The sequence below is a fragment of the Pan paniscus genome, chromosome 9 (genome assembly GCF_029289425.2).
Source record: "Pan paniscus chromosome 9, NHGRI_mPanPan1-v2.0_pri, whole genome shotgun sequence".
Classification (NCBI taxonomy): Eukaryota; Metazoa; Chordata; class Mammalia; order Primates; family Hominidae; genus Pan; species Pan paniscus.
The window spans coordinates 68,980,506-69,003,058 of NC_073258.2; the positions used below are offsets into that span (position 1 = coordinate 68,980,506).

Genomic DNA, 22,553 nt, shown 5'->3' on the forward strand with positions numbered 1-22,553 from the left:
GGATCGCCTGAGTCCAGGAGTTCCAGACCAGCCTGGGCAACATGGCGAGACCCCGTCTCTACAAAAAATACAAAAATTAGCCGAGCCTGGTGGTGGCAGGCGACTGTGGTTCCAGCTGCTCGGGAGGCTGAGAAGTGAGGATCACCCGAGCCTGGGAGGTCGAGGCTGCAGTGAGCCGAGATCGCACCACTGCATTCCAGCCTGAGCCACAGAGCCAGATTGTCTCAAAAAAAAAAAAAAAAAAAAAAAAAAAAAAAAAAAAATTCGCTGGTAGGAAACATAGGCTGGTTGAGTACGGGAGTCATACAGATCAGGTGGATCAGGCGGCCGCACACCGCAGCTCTACGGCCCGGGAACGTTACTAAATACTCCCATGCCTCAGCTTCCCGCCTTAACGTGGTAACACGTTACTGTAGTTTCTCCACGCAGAGCTGCTGTGAGGATTAAAAGAGGCCGCGTGAGTTGAGCATCTCGTCGCCATTACCGTCATCACACGCCCCCCACCCAGCCCCGGCGGGCCCACCCTCTGCACCCACGGCGAAAGCAAACTCTTTCTAAACCACGCCCCGGATGTCCCGACTCCAGCGGCTCGGAAGTCTTCACTTATTGGCCTCCCCAAACCAACATGGCGGCCCCCTACAAATTTCAAGCGCCGGTTTCTCCTAGCCAATCAAAAGAAAGATATTTCTGAATCCCGCCTCTTTCAGCCGCCTTGCTGGCCAATCAGACCACACCATGGAGCATCAATACAGAAAAGGGGGAACCCGCTGGCCCAATGGCAGCGTCCTACAGTGTAGCCTCCGCCTCCCGATTGACTGGCCTGCTTGGCAAGGCAAGTAGCGGCGGCGCTTCAAGGTGGGTGTTCACGTTTTGGCCGTGAAAGTCGGGCTTGGGCAGCGTGGCGTCGGGGGAGAGTGTGGTGTCCCCGTAGGCGCCGCCAGCTCTGCGCCTGGGCTTCCCCTCGGCTCACTCAGGACCCGCGGCCTCCGTGTCCTTCAGGTGCAAAGGGGAGCCGGCTCTCAGGGCGCATGCGCCGCCCGCTCTGCGCCACCGGCCTAGTTAGGGTCGGAGATCACTGGGAAGGTGGGGAAGGTGCTGGGTTGGGTCCCTGGAACTGCAGTCAGTGATCCAAAGGAGTGGGCCTGTTAGGGGGTTCACAGGTCGTGGGATGAGCACTTATGAGCGCCGGCTAAGTGCCGGGCTCTGGGCTCTGGGGTGCCTTTGGCATGTACGGGCTCCCCTAATTCCCAAGACCAACCGCCCCCAACCCACTTCATAGGTGAGAAGACGGAGGTCAGGTCACATCATCTGCCCAAGGTCACGCGGCAGGCTGGGGGACAGTTCCAGGAGGGCCTTGAAGCTGGGGAAAGGAATGTGGTACCGAGGACTGTTCAGGCCTTGAAGGGTTTCCAGCAGGGCAGGGCTGGGTTCCGATCCTCCGCCCACCTCCTTATCGTGTGACTTCCGACAAGTCACTTTTTAATCTTTTTTTTGAGACAAGGTCTCACTCTGTCGCCCAGGTTGGAGGGCAGTGGTGCAGTCTGGGCTCACTGCAACTTCTGCCTCCTGGGTTCAAGCCATTCTCCTACCTCAACCTCCCGAGTAGCTGGGATTATAAGTGCCCACCACCACACCTGGCTAATTTCTGTATTTTTTGGGAGGGACGGGGTTCCACCATGTTAGCCAGGCTGGTCTCAAACTCCTGACCTCAGGTGATCCACCTGCCTCAGCCTCCCAAAGTGCTGGGATTACAGGCGTGAGCCACCACACCCAGCCCTAGCGAGTCACTCAACAAACTGAGTCCCAGCGCCTTATTTGTGCCTCCCTCGTGGAGTCCTTGTAAGGATAGGATGGCAGCGCTTTCCACCCCTGGGCACGGTTCCTGGGGGAGGAGAGCTAACAAAGTTCTCTCTCAGTGCATGCTGGCGGGGGCTGGTAATGTTGTTTTTGGTCAGATTTGGGGAGGATGAAGGGAGGAGCAGAAAGGTGGGAAACAGGATCTCTGGGAGGGAGAAAGGAAGGATGGATTTAAAAGGTTTCTTAGGTGAGGCAGAACTTGGGGTCCACAGAAACTGAATTGTAGCTCAGCCAAGCTGAATCAGATGGAAAGCTGGGAGGCGCTGGGAACAGGAAAGCCATCTGTGCCTCTGACAGCAATGGGGTGCGAGTAGAGGGCAAAGTGACACATGTCAGTGGAGACTTGGGATCCTTGCGGTGCCAGTCTCAGAAGAGGATGGTTCTTGGGCACACCCCACCCTCCATCCCTTTTTATGCCACCAGATGCGCTGCCTGACCACGCCTATGCTGCTGCGGGCCCTGGCCCAGGCTGCACGTGCAGGTAGGACCAAAGAAGCCTTTGCTGGGGGTAGGGGAGTCCAGTCTCCTGGTATGAGGTCACGCCCTTCTTTTTGCAGGACCTCCTGGTGGCCGGAGCCTCCACAGCAGTGCAGTGGCAGCCACCTACAGTGAGTACCTGGGTGGCCTCTAGCCTCAGGTGTTCCTGACTGGTCCTGCTGGAGTAGGGGAAGAGACCTGAGTTCCAGTCCTGGCTTTGTCAGGGGCGTTATTCTCTGAGCCTGTTTCCACTCTTAAAATGATTATGGTGATGGAGACTGACTCTGATTCACAGGGGCAGGGTCCATCATTGCCGAGGTTAGCATGTGTGATCTCAGAGCTCCCTGGGTGTGATGGGGAGGGGGTTGCCAGGTGTGAGCCATGGGTACCTGTGCCTATTGCCAGTCCCTGGTGAAGGCAAAGGCTCAAGCCCCCCACCTACCCCCCTTGATTCCTCTTTCAAGCCCTGTTGGGCAGGGAAGTGCGTCTGAGCTCCAACGGCCACCCAAGCACAGGGAGAGGTAGGCACGGACGGGCTCGGGCCAGAGGCGGCCTCCAGGGTCCTTGCTGAGGCTAGGGAGAGGTGTGGTGAGTGTACAGCCCCTTTGTAGCCCAGCAGTTGCACCTGGAAGTGAGGGCCAGGCTGCTCTCCCTGAGGCTCCAGGGAGACAGTGTGTGAGGCCTCTTGCCATGGCCTCCCTGCCCGCCTCTCTGCAGAGTATGTGAACATGCAGGATCCCGAGATGGACATGAAGTCAGTGACTGACCGGGCAGCCCGCACCCTGCTGTGGACTGAGCTCTTCCGAGGTGCGTCCTGGGCAGGAGGGGACAGGGCAGGTGCCGGGTGGGCACGGATGCATGGGGGAGGAGGGTGCCCCTGCCCACCACACCTGTGCTGCCCACAGGCCTGGGCATGACCCTGAGCTACCTGTTCCGGGAACCGGCCACCATCAACTACCCGTTCGAGAAGGGCCCGCTGAGCCCTCGCTTCCGTGGGGAGCATGCGCTGCGCCGGTACCCATCCGGGGAGGAGCGTTGCATTGCCTGCAAGCTCTGTGAGGCCATCTGCCCCGCCCAGGTGAGCCCCTGCCCCAACCGGCCACCACGCCAGCCCCTGCCACTGGGAGAGGGAGGCCAGGCAGCCCTAGGCCCAAACCCTAGCCCCTGCTTGATGTGCGTCCCCAGGAAGTCCCTTTCCCCCTCTGAGCCACTTCCCTCGTGAATGGGAATGATGAGGGCTTGCTACCAGAGCACAGAGTCAGTGAGTTGGCAGAGTGAAGCTTCCAGCCCTGGGCAGGCGCCTGACACACAGAGGTTCCCCCTTGGGGTCTGGCCAAGGGTGTGACCCCTGGGCATCTGAGCCATGGGGTGGCACCTGAGGCCATCCACGCCTCCCTGGATGTAGCCACCGTTTCTGGAGTCCTGCTTGTGTGCCTGTTGCAGCTTCCCTTCCCCAGTGGCTGCTCCCCTGAGGCCCGGCTTTCCGTTCTCTTAGTGGGTCTTGTGCTTACCCGTGGGGGCCAGGCCTGCCAGCACGGGAACAATATGACTCGGTCAGAGCTCTGGTCAGACCCCTGTGTGTGCCTGGCAGGAGCCCCGGCAGCCGCCGTCGCTACTTTCTGTGCGCACAGCAACCCCTCCCAGTGTTCTGTGACTCGGGTGGCTCCTGTCCAGATCCTAGTTTGTCCTCTGGAGCACTCCCAGGTCCTCCAGGCCATGAGCTGCGGCCCTGATGTCTCTGCTCCAGCCACGGACTGAGAGTGCATAGGAGTGTCCCCAAACAGCAGTCACGATGGTCACAACCTTGGCTTCCAGACAGTGAGTGCTATCCACAGACAGACCCGGTGCTATGCCACGTGTGTGACTCACAGCCTCTCCTGTAATCTCCACAACCCCTCGAGGAGGTAGAGGTTATTGTCTCCATCTTTATAAGCACTAAAGGATGAGCCTGCCAGCCACAGGTCCCACTGTGAGTTGTGGACACTACATTTCTGGGATGGGGGCATATGAGAGTCCTTGCCAAGCACATTTGAAGGTTTTCCCAGCCAGCCCCTCCCCCAGCGGGCTACCCAGGAACTGAGAGTTAGGACGTGCCCTTGAGTTTGGGCTGTGCCCCCACTTGCTGTGTAGCTTTGGGGAGCCCCTCAACCTCTCGGAACCTTGTTTTTCTCATCCATCAAATGGAGAGAAGTAGATTTAAGGCACAGGATTGCACCCAACAGTGTAGGCATTCTTGGCGATGTTGCAGGTTCGGCTCCAGACCATCGGGGTAAACTGAGTCACACAGCTGTTTTGGTTTTCCAGTGCATTTAAAAGTTAGATTTAGACCGGGCACAGTGGCTCATGCCTGTAATTCCAGCACTTTGAGAAGCCGAGGTGGGCGGATCACTTGAGGTCAAGAGTTCGAGACCAGCCTGGCCAACATAGTGAAACCCCGTCTCTACTAAAAATAACAAAACTTAGCCGGGCACGTTGGCAGGTCCCTGTAATCTCAGCTACTTGCTAGGCTGAGGCACGATAATCACTTGAACCAGGAGGTGGGGGTTGCAGTGAGCCAAAATTGAAAAAAAAAAAAAAATTAGGGCCGGTTGCGGTGGCTCACGCCTGTAATCCCAGCACTTTGGGAGGCCAAGGTGGGCGGATCACAAGGTCAGGAATTCAAGACCAGCCTGGCTAACATATTGAAACCCCGTCTCTAGTAAAAATACAAAAATTAGCCGGGTGTGGGGTTGCACACCTGTAGTCCCAGCTACTCAAGAGGCTGAGGCAGGAGAATTGCTTGAACCTGGGAGGCGGAGGTTGCAGTGAACTATGATTGCACCACCATACTCCAGCCTGGGCCACAGAGCAAGACTTCGTCTCAAAAAAAAAAAAAAGGATTTACACTGTACTGTAGGCTGCGAAGTGTCTAAAACACAATGTATATACCTTAATTAAAAATACTTTAGGGGCCAGGCACAGTGGCTCACACCTGTAGTCCAAGTGCTTTGGGAGGTCAAGGTGAGGGGATTACTTGAGCCCAGGAGTTTGAGACCAGCCTGGGCAACATGGCAAAACCCCGACTCTACAACAACAACAAAAAAATACAAAAAATTAGCCCCTGTAGGCCCAGTTACTTGGGAGGTTGAGGTGGGAGGATTGCTTGAGCCTGGGAGGTTGAGGCTGCAGTGAGCTATGAGCTGCACCACTGTACTCCAGCCTGGGTGACAGGGCAAGACTCTGTCTCAAAAAACAACAACAACAACAACAACAACAACTTTATCCCTAAAAAGTGCTGACCCAGAGATAAGAAGCAAGCACATGGTTGGTAAAATGACATCAGTGAGCTTGCTTTATGCAGGGTTGCCCCAAACCTTCAATTTGTAAAACTCAAAATATCTGGAAAGCTTGGTGAGGCGAGGCGGGACTGTAACTCAGCACTCACCGCAGGGTGAGACCCTTAGGGCAGCAGGTGCTACACTGAACAAAGCGGTGAACAGCCCCCTCGTGAGAGGGGGTTCTTGGCAGATGACGCCAGCAGCTGACAAACAGGCAAGGCAGGCCGGGCACGGTGGCTCACGCTTGTAATCCCAGCACTTTGGGAGTCCAAGGTAAGCGGATCACAAGGTCAAGAGATTGAGACCATCCTGGTCTACATGGTGAAACCCCATCTCTACTAAAAAATACAAAAATTAGCTGGGCGTGGTGATGCACACTTGTAGTCCCAGCTACTCAGGAGGCTGAGGCAGGAGAATCACTTGAACCGGGAAGGCCGAGGTTGCAGTGAGCCGAGATTGTGCTGCTGCACTCCAGCCTGGCGACAGAGTGAGACTCTATCTCAAAAAAAAAAAAAAAAACCAGCAAGGCAGGGACGCCAGCAGGGCACGTGCTGAGGAGACAGGCGCGAGCACCAGAGGTGCAGGGCGGCCTCTTAGCCGGAGTCCAGGAGGCCTTTGAGGGGAGAGGGCTTCTGGCAGACCCCAGGGGTGGGGATGAGCAGTGACGGGGGCCCTGGGGGCTGGGATGTGACAGGGCAGCGTGGCAGTGTCTGGTGGCCCCTTCCGCAGGCCATCACCATCGAGGCTGAGCCAAGAGCTGATGGCAGCCGCCGGACCACCCGCTATGACATCGACATGACCAAGTGCATCTACTGCGGCTTCTGCCAGGAGGCCTGTCCCGTGGATGCCATCGTCGAGGCACGTGAGGCCCCCGGGTGGGAGGGGGCCTGAGGCTCCTCAGCAGGGCCTAACCACCGTCCCTGCACCTCAACCTGCAGGGCCCCAACTTTGAGTTCTCCACGGAGACCCATGAGGAGCTGCTGTACAACAAGGAGAAGTTGCTCAACAACGGGGACAAGTGGGAGGCCGAGATCGCCGCCAACATCCAGGCTGACTACTTGTATCGGTGACACCCCACCGGCCCGCAGCCCCTGCTGCCCAATAAAACCGCTCCGACCCCACAGCCTCTTGTCTTGACTCTGGTGGTCCAGGGTGGGGCCGTTCCCGGCCTGCCTGAGGCCTGTGGTGCCTCCAACTGGACTAGGTCGCCACCTAGTCTTTATGCTCTCTGGAGTCCTGCTGCCCCAGCCCTGCCTTCCTGTAGACTCCAGGGCCCCACCAGGCCCTCATGGCTAGACCACAGGCCGCAGCATCCCTGTCACCTTGCCTCTTCCTGGGCGTCTTCCCCAAGGCCCAGTGATGCCAGAGGTCACCACAGACCTGCCGTTCCCACTCTCCCGGGTGTCCTGGCTGGGGCCTGGGCCTCCTGTCTCCCAAGAGCCATCCACTTCTAAGACGCTTAGGACTTGGAGCCTCCCAAGACCTCAGGCTGAAGAACAGCAAGTGGCAGAAACTCAGGCCGGGGCGTCCTTGCTGGGGGTAGGAGGAAGCCTGCTTGGGGTGACAGTCACACGAGGGTGACACAGGCCCTGCTGGCCCTGAGCTGGCCTGCCTCCAGCCACATCCTCTTTCCTGTGTTCCCCACGCCAGGGTGCTGGCCCGGCCACTGCTCACCACTTCCTGCTTTGCTGGCCCAGCGACATGGTGGGGTTTCCCTAGGGCCACACACAAGCCCCTTGCCCATATAATGGCCAAAAGCAGCCCCCTTGAACTTGTGCTAAGTACTGTGGAAGGATTTCACTTCATTTGCAGTGAGGAAACCAGCTCCGAGAGGTGAAAGGGCTACATCCCATAATAAAACTCAGTTCAGAGACCTTGACCCCCCCCATCCACCATCATTTCCAAAAGTGCTTTTTACAAAGCACTACTTTGTAAAAAGCTACTTCTTCGAAAGAACAAGTTTCCTGGCCCAGTGAGTGTTGGAAATGCTCCAGCTGCTGTGTGCCTGCTGGCAGGTACTGCATGGTAGACATTCAAGGCTCTGAGAAGGCCTGCACCAAAAACACCAGCCTCTCCCAGCCCATTCCCAGGGAGCTTTTCTCAGGTCTAACACCTGGGCCTCCTTCCTAGACCAGGCATTGCCATCTAATGCCAAAGTGGCCAGGCTCCCGCTTGGGCCCCACAGCCTGTGGCACTGGGGTGAGAAGTAACTGCAGGAGGCGAGGGGAAGCCTGGAGCCCGGGAAGTGTCCACAGGTCTGGCCCGCAGCTCATCTTGGCCACTGATGAAAACAGGTGTTCTTTCCAAAAACAAGGCAGGCGCAGGACTCCTGAAGCACCACCGGTTTAGCTTTTCCCAGACGTAACCGCCGTTAGAGCGTGGCATGGAGCCTGTAGCTGTGCACTGAATACTTCTATTCCAAGTGGGTCAGTCTTTCCAGCTCACCGCTGGGTTCTTTCCCTTACCGTGGTCTCCCAGGCACTTACTGCTGAGACCCCACTCGGGCTGTCTGGTTGTATCAGGCCCCGCCCCTGTCAGAACAGGCCTATGGCGCCCAACCACAAGTCCCCCAATTTTCTGAGGAACCACAGCTGAGCTTGGCTGTGACTCAGTTTCCAGGCCCGGCTCTGGGGCTCCACTTGTCCACCCCTGCCGCAGCCCCACAGGCCTGTGCTCGCTGTGTGGGGCTTAGGGATCACCAGAGCTGAAGGGCCCCTGGCCTCCAGTGGGAATGCCCCAGGCCTGTCCAAAGTGCAGGCAGCTGGACGGTCGTGAGTCCCAGCTTCCAGGCACTAGGACCTGATGACGCCCATGGTGCTGACCTGGAGCAAGGTCACAGTGACACCCCCCCTCTACCCCCCGCGGCTGCAGCTGCAGGTGGAGCTGACAGCTGGCCTCTGGCCCCAGGGTATCTCCCAGGGCCTGCTGGGTGCGGGGCGCTGGGCAGAACAAGGCAGCATGGCCTGGCCCTGTGTCCTGCTGCCAGTGAAGCAGGCCCAGAGTGGGGCAGCCACCCACCCAAGGGCCAGCGCGGGGCCTCTCCAGGGTGGTCAAGAGCAGGAAGGTGTAAGCACCGGCGGGTTTCACTGCCACCCACCCAAGGGAGGGGTCCCGGAGGTGGGGGAGCATCCTGGGGACCCCAGGCCCATGAGCCTGCGAATGTTGGGGTCCCATCAGCCAGAGGCGCACAAGCCTCGAAGTGAGAGGAGAGCAGGGTCTCATCTCCTATCCTGAGCTGGGCCTGAGCGGAGCTGCCCCTGCATCGGGGCCAGCATAGACGCGCGCGGTTGGCACTGGTCTGTTATCCGCTCCTTTCTCCAGGCCTCCTCTCCGGGATTAAGCGCCTCAGGACCCGTCCGCCAGGCCACAGCCTGGGCTCAGCCTCTCCCAGACTTCCTGGACTCCAGTGGAGGCTTGGGCCGGGGGCGGGGCGTCCCTGGCCCCTCCCCGTCGTCCCGCCTGCCCGGAAAGGAGTGAGCGGCGCCGAGTCCCGGGCTGGCGGGAGTGCAGTTCTGAGTCCCGCCCGGCGTGCGCGGAGCGGGGCAGCCAGCAGCGGAGGCGCGGCGCGCAGCACACCCGGGGTGAGTGCCCCTGCCGGGGTCTGCGGAGCCCCAGAATTTCCTGCCCACCCTCTTCCCCCTGCCCCGGGGAGGAGATCCTGGCGCCCCACCCAGTTGGCTCCGTGAATGCAGCTCAGCCCGCCACCCCGCAGGGTGTCAGGCCTTGCGGGGGGCCACGGAGGATCCCCAAGGGAGGAGGAGAAGGATGGGGTGTTTACCAACAGAGCCCAGCATTCCCGGGCCTGGTGTGCGCGGAGCTTTCCCCGCTGCTGCTTCCTTGGAGGGAGGGACCCATTCTACAGATGGGGAAGCTGAGACCACACAACTAGGAAGTGTCAGAGCTGGAGACCAGCTGGGTCATTTGACTCCAGAGCCCACCCCATTTGGAATGGAGGGGGCGCCAGACCCTCTCCTACTGCCTTCCCATCATCTGGAGGGGAGGGCAGAGGTGCAGAGAGACCTGGTGGGTTCCTGGAGGGGCCAGGAAAGGGGCACAGGGTGAGGAGTGGGCTGGAGCCTGGACCCCAGGGCCGCAGGATGGAGGCGTATTCATTTACACCATAAAAGTGGCTGGGTGACCCCTGGCTAGAGCGGGGACCAAGGGGGACAGGGGTAGGGGGTGAGCCAGTGGAGCCTCACATGCCAGGCACGGGGGATGATCACGTCCCCACACCTTTCCCCCCGCCCATTACAGGTTGTTCCCCCACCCCCTGGGAAGTGCTGGAAGGAGCCCAGCCCTCGAGCCCTCGGCATAGTGGCTGTGGGAGCCCTCAGCATAGTGGCTGTGGGAGCCCTCGGCATAGTGGCTGTGGGAGCCCTGATGGCCCTGAGCCAGGGGTGACCCCTCCCCAGATCCCCAGAGCTGATTCCCCACACCCCCTTATTTGGCCAGCACAGCCCCAAAGGGAGCCAGGTCAGACGCAACCCTCCTCTGAGCTCACCCTTTGTGCTGGGCACATAACATTGGACTTTACCTCTCCAAGTGTCAGTGGAGTCCTGTATAAAACAAAAGCACCGTACCCCCTCCCCAAGGGTTTCTCCCCCCAGGGATTAGTGTGAGGTCGTGTGGATGAAGGGATTCAATTGAGGCTCTGGTTATTTTTGTCACCTCCCTAGATCCTGTCTCTGTCAGGGGTGCCACGTCCCATTCACCCAAAGAGGAAGTAGAGGCCCAGAGAGGGTGAGAGACTTGCCCAAGGTCACACAGCCAATCTCAGCCTGGGCTCCAAGTCCCTCTGCCCTGTGGCCGGGCCTGGTCCTTAGGGATGGAACCCAGCCCTGCTGCCCCCTGCCCTGCCCACCTGCAGCCTTGGGCCATCTGCTCAGTGTTCCCTCGTTCCCTCCTTCTCTCCTTTCCCAGGCTGGGGCTGGGGCTGCGTTTCCCTGTTTAGAGTTAAGTAAACCAGACCCAGGGGAGGAAGTGACTGGCTGGGCAGGCGGGGCCCTGACCAGGCCTGTCCCCTCCCCCTAATTTTCGAGCTAAGCAACTGAGTCCCACAGAGGGGCCCTGGGCCCTGAGAGCAGTGGCTTTGGAGCTGGAGGGGCCCCAGCATCCAGGGCGGGTTGGAAGTGGCCTGGCACCCGCCCCCACCCCACATCGGCCTTGAGCAAGGCCCCGGGCCCTTCCCCGCCATTCTGTAGTTTCACTTTTGTTGGTTTCAACACCTGGAAGGCTGCGGCTGCTGCCGGGCGGCCTGGGCCTCAGGGGACAGCCCCCCCACAGCAGTGCTCCCTGGCTAGCCCCAGGGTACCCGGTGGAGATGCCCGCTCCTACCACTCAGCACATGCAGCTCCACAGGGAGCAGCGAGGGCTCCAGCCACCCCCGGGGCAGCCCTGGGCCTAAGTGCCTGGGCCAGTGGGGTCCTGTCTAGGGTGACGGCAGCCCGAGAGGAGGGAGGCCAGAGTGAAGGTGGGGGTGGAGCCGGTGTCACTGGGAGACGCTGGAGGTAGGGGCGGGGGTCCCCATGGGCAGAGCAAGCCAGGAGAGAGCTTGAGGTCGGCCTGAGGGTGGGCTTCGGGGTCTCCCAGTCCCACTGCTTACTTTCTGCGTGACCTCAGCACCGCATCAAGCCTGCCCAGGCCTCAGTTTCCACCTCTGTCAGATGGGGGTGGTAACAGCAGCTTCCAGGATTCAGTGAGTGAAGGTGCACAGGTGCCCGTGATTGGGAACTGTCTGTGGTCCGCCCCTGACTGGCCCCCATCTGTGTCCACCCACAGGACCATGGGCTCCATGTTCCGGAGCGAGGAGGTGGCCCTGGTCCAGCTCTTTCTGCCCACAGCGGCTGCCTACACCTGCGTGAGTCGGCTGGGCGAGCTGGGCCTCGTGGAGTTCAGAGACGTGAGTCGGGTGGGCAGGCGTGGGAAGGGGGCTATTGCCAAGGTTAGCCCGGAGGCCGGTCCAGGATGGGGACTGCCCCCCCCCATAGGGCCCTGGCCCCATTTGAACCCCAGCGGCCCCTGCCATGGGCACTGCTCATGGGAAGCCCGCAGCTGAGGCCCCTGAGCTGGCTCCTCCCCATGCCCTCCTGGGGCATGGGGTCTGGTCTGTGCTCTGATCTGCGTCTTGTGGCTCCCAGGGCACTCCACACCTTTCTGGAGGAGGCAGCTAAGGCCTGGGGAGAGTCAGGCCTGGGCTCTAGGGTGAGGAGCTCCCTGACCCCCTTCCCGGGACACTCACCCCTCCGTGTGGCACCCACAGCTCAACGCCTCGGTGAGCGCCTTCCAGAGACGCTTTGTGGTTGATGTTCGGCGCTGTGAGGAGCTGGAGAAGACCTTCAGTGAGTTGGTCCCAGGCCTACATTCCAGGCAGGCTTCCTGGAGGAGGCATGGGCCAAGTTTGATCTGAAAGGAAGAGTCTGGGTTTGCCAGGTGGAAGGCAGAGAAGGGAGGTATATGCAGGGCCCTGCAGGGCCAAGACAGAGCAGCTGGGATCTGTGAAGTGTGCTTGCGAAGGTGGCTGCCTTGTGTGGGCTGAGCAGAGGGCCTAGGGCAGGGCTGGCTGGGGAGGCCTGGAATACAGCATAAGAGCCCAGGACTTCGTCCTGTGGGCGCCAGGAAGCCACAGGGGTTTCTAAGCAGGGAAGAGGCACAGACAGCTTTCTCCTCTACAGCTGGGCTGGGGTGGGTGGGGCCCAGGATCTAGGGTAGGGTACCCCTAAGGAGCAGGCAAAAGGGACCCCTGCCCTGGGCAACCCCTCTCAGGAGGAGCCTGTGGGGGCACCAAGGCAGGGGCATGGGGCAGGCAGGGTTTTGTGTTTGCTGGTGCAGTTTACAGCTTTTCAACGATCAGGCAGACACAGGACTCACGCCAGCTCCGGTCCCAAGCCCTGCAGCGCAAGGGCCGGCCTGTGGGGAGACCTCAGGCCCTCTTCTGAGTGGTGGCCAAGGGACTGGGGAGGGAGAGTGAGCCCAGACCTGAGCTCAGGGAGGGGAGCACAGCTTCTGGATGAAAGTTTGGCCGGGATTTTCCGGCCGCCTCCGCCTGGTGAATCCAGCAGCTGGTGGCCGATGGAGTTTGGGGCAGCAGGTGGGGCCCTCAGCTGTTGAGACAACCTCGACTGCACCCCACTCCCGTTCCTCTGCGCCCAGCCTTCCTGCAGGAGGAGGTGCGGCGGGCTGGGCTGGTCCTGCCCCCGCCAGAGGGGAGGCTGCCGGCACCCCCACCCCGGGACCTGCTGCGCATCCAGGAGGAGACGGAGCGCCTGGCCCAGGAGCTGCGGGATGTGCGGGGCAACCAGCAGGCCCTGCGGGCCCAGCTGCACCAGCTGCAGCTCCACGCCGCTGTGCTACGCCAGGGCCATGAACCTCAGGTCAGCTCCCGCCCAGGCAGGAGACTGGGGGGCTGGGGAAGGGCTGTCCGGCCTAGGGCTCATGGTGCTTCTGGGTTCCTAGCTGGCAGCCGCCCACACAGATGGGGCCTCAGAGAGGACGCCCCTGCTCCAGGCCCCCGGGGGGCCGCACCAGGACCTGAGGGTCAAGTGAGTGAGGGATGACCTCATGCCCTTGCTGGCCAGCCCAGAACCCCTGGCCAGTCGCTGGGCTGGGCCAGGCTGAGCTCCGACTCCTTGTCCAGTGCTCTCCCCAGGCTGGCCCCGCCTCCTCCTTCAGGCCCAGAACTTCCCACAGTCCCAAGCCCTAGCCCTGGGGGGTTCTCCTCTTCTGGTCCTGCCCGGGAGGCCTCCTGCCTTCCCCTGTGGGCAGGGCCAGTGTGCCCAATTGCCCGATTGCCCGTGCTGGGCAGGGTCCTGCCCGGGGGGCCTGGTGGGGGAGGCAGGGCAGGAGGTTGGAGCAGCCCTGCCCAGCCCCGTGGCCGCCAGCTTTGTGGCAGGTGCCGTGGAGCCCCACAAGGCCCCTGCCCTAGAGCGCCTGCTCTGGAGGGCCTGCCGCGGCTTCCTCATTGCCAGCTTCAGGGAGCTGGAGCAGCCGCTGGAGCACCCCGTGACGGTGAGCAGCTGGCGCTGGGCTGGGGGGTCCTGGGCAGAGCGGGACCCCAGAGTCAACTGAGCCTGCTCTGCAGGGCGAGCCAGCCACGTGGATGACCTTCCTCATCTCCTACTGGGGTGAGCAGATCGGACAGAAGATCCGCAAGATCACGGACTGGTGAGTCACTGGGAACACCCGCCCCACCGCCCTGCTCCCCAGGCCCCTGCTGTCACCTCCCAGCCCACCCTATCATGACTCCTCCCCATGAGCTCCCTTCAGACTCAGAGTCTCGTATCTGTGTCCTTCGGGCCCCTCACGCAGCGCATCCTCCCTCCAGCTTCCACTGCCACGTCTTCCCGTTTCTGCAGCAGGAGGAGGCCCGCCTCGGGGCCCTGCAGCAGCTGCAACAGCAGAGCCAGGAGCTGCAGGAGGTGGGTGCCCCCAGCCTCCCGGAGGCAGGTGTAGGAGGTGGGTGCCCCCGGCCTCCCGGAGGTGGGTGCAGGAGGTGGGTGCCCTGGCCTGGCCTCCCAGAGGTGGGTGCAGGAGGTGGGTGCCCCCGGCCCAGCCGCCCCACCTGCCCGCCCAGCCCCCGCTGACTGCCCACTCTGGCACAGGTCCTCGGGGAGACAGAGCGGTTCCTGAGCCAGGTGCTAGGCCGGGTGCTGCAGCTGCTGCCGCCAGGGCAGGTGCAGGTCCACAAGATGAAGGCCGTGTACCTGGCCCTGAACCAGTGCAGCGTGAGCACCACGCACAAGTGCCTCATTGCCGAGGCCTGGTGCTCCGTGCGAGACCTGCCCGCCCTGCAGGAGGCCCTGCGGGACAGCTCGGTGAGCAGCCTGAGGCCTCGCCCCCTCTCCGCCCGCCCCTCCTACCAGGCCGGGGCGTTTCTGCCTCACTTCCAGCCTCTGGCTCCCTGCACCTGGGCTTTGCCTAGGGGCTCCTTCTCCTCCCAGCCTCCTCCATGGCCCACCGCTTCCAGGGAGTCTGCCCTGATGGCCCTGGCCCAGCAAGCCCTACCCTGACTTTCCTAAGTCCCTGGAGGCCGCACAGGATAGTTTTAAAGTCAGAAGCCTCATTCCAATCCAGGCCCCACTGTGACCTTAGGCCTGCTCATGGTCTGTGGAACCGGTGTGATGCCCCTGCCTCCGGGGGTCACCCGCCGTGCACAGCAGGTGCTTGCGGGTGAGGCTGGGCTCCTTCTCCTGGGCTGTCCCTAGGAGGCAGCACGCTTGCCTTTCCCAAGCAATTGCCAATCCATGTGGTGTCTTTGGGCCCCCACCAGGGCAGAGCAGGGCTGATCATCTCACGTCAGAGAGAGGGGAAGGGGCTGCCCAGTGAGCCCCCACAGGGCTCTACATCTCCAGCTGGGCCTGGCTGGAGATCCCAGGGTCCCTGAAGGCCCCCGCCACCATTCTGGTCTGTCTCTGCCCTGGCACCCAGATGGAGGAGGGAGTGAGTGCCGTGGCTCACCGCATCCCCTGCCGGGACATGCCCCCCACACTCATCCGCACCAACCGCTTCACGGCCAGCTTCCAGGGCATCGTGGATGCCTACGGCGTGGGCCGCTACCAGGAGGTCAACCCCGGTGAGAGCCACGGCGTCCTTACCCGTGTCCTGGGAGGCTCAGCTGCCCCACTGGGTGGGTGTGAGCCTGAGGGGGAGGTATCTCCATCCTGGGCCTGGCCTGCCCTCCTGGGATGGGGAGCACACATCCCATCACTCTCAAGGGGCTGTTGGGCTCTGCAGCCAGTGTGAGGCTTTATGTCGGCCCCCAGCCAACTCTCCCTTGTTGAGTTTACAAGGGAGCCGACACGGGCTTGTGCAAAGAACAGAGGCTGTGCGGTGGGCATGGCCCAGGTTGGAAGCCCATCTCGCCTACTTTGAGACATTTCTTAGCTTCTCTGAGCCTCAGCTGCCTCACCTGCAAAATGGAAATAATAGCGCAAACCTCAGAGGAATGTTGGGAAGCTTAGTGACTGTTGGAGACTGCAAGCTGGAGCCAGGGGCAGCCTCTGGTGTGGTTGGTTTGGTCGCACAGCTTTTTTTTTTTTTTTGAGATAGAGTCTTGCTCAGTTGCCCAGGCTGGAGTACAGTGGCATGATCTCGGCTCACTGAAACCTCCGCCTCCCAGGTTCAAGCGATTCTCCTGCCTCAGCCTCCCAAGTAGCTGGGATTACAGGCACGCACCACCACACCTGGCTAATTTCATATTTTTAGTAGAGATGGGGTTTCACCATGTTGGTCAGGCTGGTCTTGAACCCCCGACCTCACGTGATCCACCCACACAGGCCCTTGGGGGCCCAAGCACCCTGACTCTTGCCCACTGGGTGAGGCAGGGCCCCTCCCTGGCCTGTGACCAAGTCCCCTCCCGACACGGGCTCCACCACATCACACCCATGCTATGGGCCGGGCCCCCACTCAGTGTCACTCGGGGCACTGGGGGGTTTGCTGCTTCTGCAGGGCCAGTGTCCTGGGGCTGGATCTGGGCCCCACCAGGATTCCCCTGCACGTGGGCAGAGGCTGGTGCAGCTAGAGCATTGCCTGGAGGCCCGTGGCAGATAGAATGCTGCCAGCTCAAAGCACCAGCCTTCGGGGCAGCGTGTTTGCCAGGGAAGCTGTAACAAAGTGCCACCGGCTACTGGCTTAAGGGGCAGACACGGTCCCACAGTCCTGGAGGCTGGAAGTCCAAGACCAAGGTGTCAGCAGGGGCCGGGGGCACTGGCTGATGCCTGTGATCTCAGCACTTTGGGAGGCTGTGGTGGGAGGAGGATCTCTGGAGTCCAGGAGTTCGAGACCAGCCTGGGCAACATAGCAAGACCTTGTATCTTAAAAAAATAAAAGATGATGAGGTGTTGTCAGCAGGAGTGGCTCCTTCTGAGGCTGTCCAGGAAGATCTGTTCCCGGCCTCTCTCCTGGGCTTGGAGCGGCCGTCCTCATCTTCATACGCTGTTCTCCTTCTATGTGGGTCCAAATGTTCCTTTTCATAAGGACATCGGGCACACTGGATTGGGGCCCACTGTAATGGCCTTATCTTAACCCAGTGACCTCTGTAAGGACCCTGTCTCCAAAGAAGGTCACATCTGGAGTTCCTGGGGGTTGAGACTCCAGTGTATCTTTTTTGGGGTCACAACACAGCCCCTGACAGAGTGTGTATGTTGGGGTCCTCCTGCCTCCCATGAGGACTTGTTCCCATTTTACTGATGGGAAGTCGAGACTTCAGAGCTGAAGTGACCAGCTCGGCCTCCCGGAACTTGCCATGTGCCAGCTGGGGCCACCTGTGGCTCCCTGTCCTCTCTGGCTTCTGTGTGGAGCTCTGGGAACAGCAACAGCTGAAGCTGCTAACTTCCTGTGGCTCCAGCAGCTGGCCGGTGCTGCCCGCGGAGAACTTATGAAGTGGCCTGGTGTTACCTGCATTTTACAGATGGGGAAATGGAGGCTCAGAGAGGTGAAGTGGCTGGGCCAAGGTCACACAGCTCCTAAGTGGTGGGTTCTTTTTTTTTTTTTTTTTCGGAGACAGAATCTTCGCTCTGTCGCGCAGGCTGGAGTGCAGTGGCGCGAGCTCAGCTCACTGCAACCTCCGCCTCCCGGGTTCAAATGATTCTCCTGCCTCAGCCTCCTGAGTAGCTGGGATTACAGGCACCTGCCACCATGCCCAGCTAATTTTTCTGTTTTTAGTACAGGCAGGGTTTCACCGTGTGGGCCAGGCTGGTCTCGAACTCCTGACCTCAGGTGATGTCCCCGTCTCGGCCTCCCAGAGTGCTGGGATTACAGGCATGAGCCACTGTGCCTGGCTGCTAAGTGATGGGTTCTTGACTGCAGGCCAGCAGGGCCTCCGTGGCGTCTTGGGCCGGGAGGCAGATGCTGGTGTGTTCGGGGGTTCCCAGCTCACCCACCTCTGCCCACAGCTCCCTACACCATCATCACCTTCCCCTTCCTGTTTGCTGTGATGTTCGGGGATGTGGGCCACGGGCTGCTCATGTTCCTCTTCGCCCTGGCCATGGTCCTTGCGGAGAACCGGCCGGCTGTGAAGGCCGCGCAGAACGAGGTGAGGGGCGGGGCTGGGGTCCTGATGAGGGTAGCAGGGCCAGGCAGCCCCTTACCACACCACTGCCCCCCCAGATCTGGCAGACTTTCTTCAGGGGCCGCTACCTGCTCCTGCTTATGGGCCTGTTCTCCATCTACACCGGCTTCATCTACAACGAGTGCTTCAGTCGCGCCACCAGCATCTTCCCCTCGGGCTGGAGTGTGGCCGCCATGGCCAACCAGTCTGGCTGGAGGTGAGGCCCAGGCCCCAGCCCGGCTGGGGGCCCCGCAGCACCCGCAGCCCTGACCGCCCTCCCCTCCGTTGCCGCAGTGATGCATTCCTGGCCCAGCACACGATGCTTACCCTGGATCCCAACGTCACCGGTGTCTTCCTGGGACCCTACCCCTTTGGCATCGATCCTGTGAGTCCTGGGATGGAGTGTCCGTGGGTGGTGAAGGCAGCTGGGAGTGGGGGCTGGGGCTCCCCTCGGTTCAGCCGTCCTGCAGCGCTGTCGCTGAGCACTCCTGTGTGCCAGGCCCTTTCCTCAGCACAAGAGGCAGACAAGCCTCCTGCCCTGCGGAGCCTGCATCACAGTCCCCTGAGTGTGCGGAGGCAAAGCGAGACCAGCCAGGAACCAGTCTCCTGAGTGTGCAGAGGCAAAGTGAGACTGGACAGGAACCAGTCTGCAGCTTGCACTGTGCCAAGCACTGTTCCCAACCCTCTGTGGAAGTGATTTTCTTTTTTCTTTTTTTTATTTTTGGATATAGAGTCTCATTCTGTTGCCCAGGCTGGAGTGCAGTGGTGTGATCTTGGCTTACTGCAACCTCCATCTCCCGGGTTCAAGCGATTCCCCTGCCTCAGCCTCCTGAGTAGCTGGGATTACAGGCGCCCGCCACCATGCCTGGCTAATTTCTGTATTTTTAGTAGAGACAGGGTTTCACCATGTTGGCTAGGCTGGTCTCGAACTCCTGACCTCATGTGATCCACCTGCTTCAGCCTCTCGAAGTGCTGGGATTACAGGCGTGAGTCACCGCGCCCGGCCTGATTTTCTATTTGAACCTCGTAACAACCCCGTGGGCCTCACGTTAGTAGTGTCCTCACCTAAAGAAGAGACTGAGGCACAGAGGTCATGCCCAAGGTCACCCAGGCTGGCACCGTGGCAGCTGGCCCATCTGCGCTCTGTTGCCCCTTGGTGGGTGGGTGATGGATGAGGCTGCAGGCTCCGAGGGGGAAAACAGGGTGGTGAGAGAGTGACTCGGGCCGGGGACTTCCTGGCAGTGATGGCGAGGGAGCCCCTGAGTCCAGCCCGCCCCTGCTGCCACCCTAGATCTGGAGCCTGGCTGCCAACCACTTGAGCTTCCTCAACTCCTTCAAGATGAAGATGTCCGTCATCCTGGGCGTCGTGCACATGGCCTTTGGGGTGGTCCTCGGAGTCTTCAACCACGTGTGAGGGCCAAGGCTGCCCGGGGGACGGGAGGCTGGCAGGCCAGAGTGGGCCCCAGTGAGCACACCTCCCTCTTGCCCGCCAGGCACTTTGGCCAGAGGCACCGGCTGCTGCTGGAGACGCTGCCGGAGCTCACCTTCCTGCTGGGACTCTTCGGTTACCTCGTGTTCCTAGTCATCTACAAGTGGCTGTGTGTCTGGGCTGCCAGGGCCGCCTCGGCCCCTAGCATCCTCATCCACTTCATCAACATGTTCCTCTTCTCCCACAGCCCCAGCAACAGGCTGCTCTATCCCCGGCAGGTGGGCTGCGGCTGGTGGGGGCCGGGCTCACACAGCCTCATGGGGACCCCGCGGTCACGGGGCCACTGGGAGCTGCAAGATCCTCGTCTGAGAAACGGGGATGCAGACCCCGGGCCATGCAGACAGGGCCGTCAGAGGTGATGGTGTGCATCTTTAGCAGGTGGCACAACTGGCGCTGGGAACCGGGGGTCCCTTCCCTCAGGAGTCCTTATGGAGGCAGACCCTCACCCAGTGAGGGCACGGAGCCCCCGGGGGCCCTGGAGGGAGGAGCGACCGCAGGCTCTCTGGGCCCCGTGACTGCTGTGACTCAGGTTCCTTTGCAGGTGTGCACAGCAGGGACACCCTGACTCTCGCCCTCTCCCTGGCAGGAGGTGGTCCAGGCCACGCTGGTGGTCCTGGCCTTGGCCATGGTGCCCGTCCTGCTGCTTGGCACACCCCTGCACCTGCTGCACCGCCACCGCCGCCGCCTGCGGAGGAGGCCCGCTGGCCGACAGGTGGGACCGGGGCCTAAGGTGTGGGGGGCTGCTTGCGGGGAGAGGCCACTGTCCGGTGTGTCCCTGACTCCTTGCTTCCTGACGGACTCCTGAGTGGCCAGGAGCAGGCCTGGCGGGTGGCGGGGGACCTCCTGGGGCTGGAGTGCTGCCAACACTGCCTGCTCATGCCCCAGGAGGAAAACAAGGCCGGGTTGCTGGACCTGCCTGACGCATCTGTGAATGGCTGGAGCTCCGATGAGGAAAAGGCAGGGGGCCTGGATGATGAAGAGGAGGCTGAGGTGGGTGCAGTGCCTTCCTGGGGGTGGGACGGCTGAGGCCCTGCCGGGCCTCACTGCACCCGCCCCGCAGCTCGTCCCCTCCGAGGTGCTCATGCACCAGGCCATCCACACCATCGAGTTCTGCCTGGGCTGCGTCTCCAACACCGCCTCCTACCTGCGCCTGTGGGCCCTGAGCCTGGCCCACGCCCGTGAGTGACCTGGCCACCGAGGCTGGCCCCAGCTCCTGGCTTCTCACATACTGCTGCTGGCTGGGCGGGTTGCTTCTCTCTGGGCCTCAGTTTCCCCTCTGTAAAGTGGGACTGTCCAAGGAGGTCCCTCGCCGGCCCCCCGTGCAGGGAGGGCTTCAGGCTGCGGCAGGTAGGTAGGGGGCTGGCAGGCACCCACTTGCCGTTGGCCCCCACTGTCTCCTTTGCTTGCAGAGCTGTCCGAGGTTCTGTGGGCCATGGTGATGCGCATAGGCCTGGGCCTGGGCCGGGAGGTGGGCGTGGCGGCTGTGGTGCTGGTCCCCATCTTTGCCGCCTTTGCCGTGATGACTGTGGCCATCCTGCTGGTGATGGAGGGACTCTCAGCCTTCCTGCACGCCCTGCGGCTGCACTGGTGAGCGACCACCCCCTGGCCTGGGCTGCTCAAGGCGTGAGTTCCCCTCACCAACCCCTCCGCTTCTCACCCCCAGGGTGGAATTCCAGAACAAGTTCTACTCGGGCACGGGCTACAAGCTGAGTCCCTTCACCTTCGCTGCCACAGATGACTAGGGCCCACTGCAGTTCCTGCCAGACCTCCTTCCTGACCTCTGAGGCAGGAGAGGAATAAAGACGGTCCGCCCTGGCAGTGATGTCTCGTCTCTCTTCCCTCCTTTTTAGCTGAGGCAGGTGGCAGGGTAGAAGGCATGGTGTAGGATCTGGGACCTCAAAAGTCAAGGCCTGGACCTGAGCAGATCTGCAATAATGTCAGACTCTTGGGGCGAAAAGGGGCAGAAAAGGGCCAAGGAGAGATGTTTCCAGCACATTCTAACTTGGAGTGAGCAAATGTCTTCCCAGGCCTGGTCAGGGGAGTGAGCTCCCCATCCTTGGAGGTGTGCAACTGGCTGTGAGCGGGTGTCTAGGTTACTCTCTGTTGGGAGTGGTGCCAATATCCATGCCCTGGTGCCGGGCCTCAGGGGGCTGGAAGTACAGAGCAGTGTGGGGCACCTGAGCCCCAGCCAGTGCTCCATGCAGGGCCGTGGTGTCACACGCCCAAGGCCACACACCTGCCAGGAAGGGTAGAGGCTGTCCCCAGCAGCAGACATTACCCAGGACTCTGGGGTTCAGAACAGGGGCTGAGCCTGACTCCAGGCCCAGCCTCCCCTCACCTGAGACTACAGTCTTCCTGATCCCTCCCAGGTGGTCCTTCCTGCGTTGCTGGTGGAATGGGGGTGGCTTTCTGCAGTTCCCTCTGGCCTGGGTCCCACCCCCACTGGGAGGCAGAGGAAGTGCTTCCCAGAAGCCAACAAGCTGCAAAGTGGTTCTTCCCACAGCTGTGGCTGTGGCCAGCTGCTGGGAGGAGCCTGTCCATTGGCTCCTGGACTGCCTTGCTCAGGACCTCTGGATGCCAGGGGTCGTATCAGGGGCTCTAAGGTAATTCCACATGCCCAGTAGATTCAGCTTAGAGAAACGGTGCTCACAGTGCTGGGGTAGGAGCAGAGAAGGCTAAATGAAGGACTCCGGAGAGCTGCAGGTGGATCTGGACCAAATCCAGAACCCAACGCCTTACTCCCTCCTGGGGAGAGAGCTGGGCAGAGACTTGGGGCGGGCAGTGAGGTGGGGATAGGTGAGCAGCACTCGTGCTGAGTGGCCCGTGTGATTTAGGAGGGGTGCAGTGTGGGATCCCAGGGACATGACCAGTCAGCCCCGCCCGGGCTTTGACATGGGGGTACCTGGCAGTGGTGGCTAGAGAAGTCCAGTTTGCCAAGAGAATGGCACATAAGGCACTGGGGTAGGCACCTCTGGGGCATGGACATAGGGAGACATAGGGATGGGGTGGGTCACCTGTGTGGAGGACTGGGCATTGAACAGCACAGGCCCGAGCCCATCCTTGTCCATGTGAGCTTATGGCCTGATGTAGAGACCACCAGGGGCTCCAGGAAAGTTAAGCTGCATGGAGAGAAACGATGGGCCAGGGCCAGGCCCGGGGTGGTTTAGGGAATGGCAGTGTCCTGGGTAGAATAGGAAGGCCTGAGACTGTGACTGAGCTGACAGTGGGGCAAAGTGAAGGAGCCCAGTATTGGAAGATCGGCTCCACATGTATCTCTGCGAGGAGACTGCAAGCGAGCTCGTGTGGACCAGGCAGAGGCGAGGGCTGAGTGAGGCCAGCAGTGGCCTGGGCACAGGAAGACGGTGAGTGA

The 22,553-nt window shown here is 61.2% G+C and overlaps 2 protein-coding genes across 8 annotated transcripts; both read left to right on the forward strand.

Moving 5' to 3' along the window:
• The first annotated feature begins 606 nt into the window (after positions 1–606).
• NDUFS8 (NADH:ubiquinone oxidoreductase core subunit S8) lies at positions 607–6,774 on the forward strand. 4 transcript variants are annotated; one of them, XM_003828744.4, is made up of 7 exons: positions 607–855; positions 2,281–2,338; positions 2,415–2,465; positions 3,052–3,141; positions 3,240–3,412; positions 6,381–6,509; positions 6,590–6,774. In XM_003828744.4, the coding sequence occupies exons 2-7, from the start codon at positions 2,281–2,283 to the stop codon at positions 6,719–6,721; spliced, it is 633 nt and encodes a 210-aa protein (XP_003828792.3). In that variant the 5' UTR covers positions 607–855; the 3' UTR covers positions 6,722–6,774. The 4 variants fall into 4 exon arrangements, with proteins under 4 accessions (XP_003828792.3, XP_003828793.3, XP_034789077.2 ...); XM_003828745.3 differs by having other exon boundaries at positions 830–999; XM_034933186.3 differs by having other exon boundaries at positions 848–1,083.
• Positions 6,775–9,087: 2,313 nt separating this feature from the next.
• Positions 9,088–21,001, forward strand: TCIRG1 (T cell immune regulator 1, ATPase H+ transporting V0 subunit a3). Of its 4 annotated transcripts, XM_003828746.5 has the most exons (20): positions 9,088–9,232; positions 11,430–11,550; positions 11,911–11,989; positions 12,801–13,021; positions 13,104–13,189; positions 13,529–13,655; positions 13,729–13,811; positions 13,972–14,065; positions 14,249–14,461; positions 15,075–15,219; positions 17,540–17,679; positions 17,754–17,911; positions 17,989–18,079; positions 18,986–19,104; positions 19,188–19,401; positions 19,770–19,895; positions 20,069–20,173; positions 20,244–20,361; positions 20,593–20,770; positions 20,847–21,001. In XM_003828746.5, exons 2-20 carry the CDS (start codon positions 11,434–11,436, stop codon positions 20,923–20,925), a joined length of 2,493 nt encoding a protein of 830 aa, XP_003828794.4. In that variant the 5' UTR covers positions 9,088–9,232; positions 11,430–11,433; the 3' UTR covers positions 20,926–21,001. The 4 variants fall into 4 exon arrangements, with proteins under 4 accessions (XP_003828794.4, XP_063464688.1, XP_063464687.1 ...); XM_063608618.1 differs by having other exon boundaries at positions 13,956–14,065; positions 17,754–18,079; XM_063608617.1 differs by having other exon boundaries at positions 13,972–14,102; positions 17,754–18,079.
• Positions 21,002–22,553: the final 1,552 nt, after the last annotated feature.

Bases quoted from the DNA above. Each gene is read 5' to 3' on its own strand.
- NDUFS8 (XM_003828744.4), top strand. From the start codon at position 2,281: ATGCGCTGCCTGACCACGCCTATGCTGCTGCGGGCCCTGGCCCAGGCT. The intron at 3,142-3,239 runs GTGCGTCCTGGG...TGCTGCCCACAG, and splicing joins GTGGACTGAGCTCTTCCGAG to GCCTGGGCATGACCCTGAGC. The intron at 3,413-6,380 runs GTGAGCCCCTGC...CCCCTTCCGCAG, and splicing joins AGGCCATCTGCCCCGCCCAG to GCCATCACCATCGAGGCTGA.
- TCIRG1 (XM_063608617.1), top strand. From the start codon at position 11,434: ATGGGCTCCATGTTCCGGAGCGAGGAGGTGGCCCTGGTCCAGCTCTTT. The intron at 13,656-13,728 runs GTGAGCAGCTGG...CCTGCTCTGCAG, and splicing joins CGCTGGAGCACCCCGTGACG to GGCGAGCCAGCCACGTGGAT. The intron at 13,812-13,971 runs GTGAGTCACTGG...TCCTCCCTCCAG, and splicing joins ATCCGCAAGATCACGGACTG to CTTCCACTGCCACGTCTTCC.